The 1,900-nt window shown below is 38.1% G+C and overlaps 1 protein-coding gene across 1 annotated transcript; it reads left to right on the top strand.

The window, feature by feature from the left end:
• LOC18029500 lies at positions 1 to 1,353 on the top strand. The gene is made up of 3 exons (XM_024149123.1): positions 1 to 189; positions 594 to 698; positions 862 to 1,353. Exons 1-3 carry the CDS (start codon positions 1 to 3, stop codon positions 1,351 to 1,353), a joined length of 786 nt encoding a protein of 261 aa, XP_024004891.1.
• Positions 1,354 to 1,900: the final 547 nt, after the last annotated feature.

The raw sequence follows: 1,900 nt of genomic DNA, 5'->3' as shown, positions 1-1,900 counted from the left end.
ATGGAGGGCAGGGGACTCAAAGCATGCTCCTCATCCACCGCATCCACCGATGTCGAAGCTGCAGATCTTGAGGGCACGAAGCCCTTGCAGGAAGCTGAGAGAGAGCTGCAGAAGTCGGAGGAGAAATCTGAGGAAATTCCTACTACTAAACCAAAGCGTAAGAAGCAGAAGATGACTCCTGAGATCAAGGTCAGATTCTGACGATGCCTTTTGCTTGGCTGCTATTAGTATTAGGGGTTGCGTTTTAGTTATGATTCTGTCCGGGGAAAGCTATGATTTAGCGTTTTAGTTATGATTCTGTTCGGGAAGCTAGAAATTATTCATCTTTTGCTTAGCTGCTATATATTAGGGGTTGGTTATGAGATAAAGGTTAGATTCTGATGATGCCTGTCCGTTGTGGTAGGGGTTACGTTTCAGTTATGATTCTGTCCGTTGGAAGCTATGATTTAGCGTTTTAGTTATGATTGTGTCCGGGGAAGCTAGAAATTATTCATCTTTTGCTTAGCCCCTATATATTAGGGTTGGCTCTAAAAATGAAAATTTTCAGTTGGTTTTGCTGAAATGATTTTGCTGAAATGATTTTGGAATGGCAGGAAATGAAAAATCTGAGGGAATCTTTCAAAGAGATGACTGAAACTGTGAAAAAACTACAGGAGACTTTACTTGTACAGGCCGGTCTACCAGTGATTTCCTTCAAGGTATCTTGATTTGGTTTTGTGCATTGATTTGAGACTTTACTGATAAATGCCGGTCTACCAATACTTTACTCTTTAGCTACAATCTCTAGACTTTACTGGTTGAGAAATGACACTTTACTCTTTAGAACTGGTTGATCTGTATTGATAAGTGTACTGATTGTAGGAGAAAGGAACCACCCCAGTGGAGAAAAATGAGGAGAAATATGAGTGCTGTTTCGAAAGTAAAGAGTCGGATGTAATGCACAGTAAGGATCATACCATATTCGTCAAGGGATTTGATCCTTCCCAAGCTAGGGATGATATCAAGACCGCATTGAGGGCGCATTTTGGTACATGTGGAAAAGTCACTAGGGTTTTTGTTCCCACACAGTGTAAAACCGGTGCTACCTTAGGATATGTTTTCGTTGATCTGCAAAGTGGTGCAGACAAGGCCTTAAAACTCGCTGGAAGTTTGTTGGGAGGATGGAGTCTTGAGGTTATGATGGCTAAAGACATATCGGACATATTCTATGGACTCTCTAACTTGAAAGGATGTCCACGTTGTTCGGTTATTCTTCGACAACGCATGCACAAGAGATTCATTACTACTCATGGTGGTCGTTGCCTCACGCCCCATTTCAAATTCCCATTGAAGAAGAAGATCAAGGAGCCCTAGATAGTGTTGGTCGTTTTTACATATATATTTATCGTATTACAGACGACTCCTCTATTTAACTACTTGCATAATTTATGCTTTAATTAAGTTATCAACTCTGTTTTTGTAATATTTTTAAGTAACTTTTGCAAAATTATTAGTTTGGAGTACTAAAGCAAATTTGAAAAAATTGTCATATACCATAACTCAGAAGGAAGAAAGAAATGGTAATGAACAAATGATGTTAAACCAATTGCAACTGCTAATGATGTTCACAGTTCTTCAGAATACCAAGAAAAAGTCTATTGGTCAAGAATAAAGATTATTAGTCGATAGAGACAAACATACGAAACATTTTGTTAGTTTAAAAAGGGGAAAACTACTTAACTACTCAGATCACTTGATAGACTTAAAGATCAAAACGAAATTGGCGTTTAATGAAATTATCAACTTTTTTTTGTAATATTTTCTTTAAGTCAAAGAGTACATTTAGGAGTGGTTCGCTTGGAGTACTAATGCAAATTTGAAATGAATCAAATAACTAATGGTGGTCGTTGCCTCAAAACCA

This window comes from Eutrema salsugineum, unplaced genomic scaffold, assembly GCF_000478725.1.
Source record: "Eutrema salsugineum unplaced genomic scaffold, Eutsalg1_0 scaffold_1, whole genome shotgun sequence".
In the NCBI taxonomy this organism is placed as follows: domain Eukaryota; kingdom Viridiplantae; phylum Streptophyta; class Magnoliopsida; order Brassicales; family Brassicaceae; genus Eutrema; species Eutrema salsugineum.
Note: the sequence above shows the minus strand (reverse complement) of the source record. Positions and strands in the feature narration are given on the sequence as shown.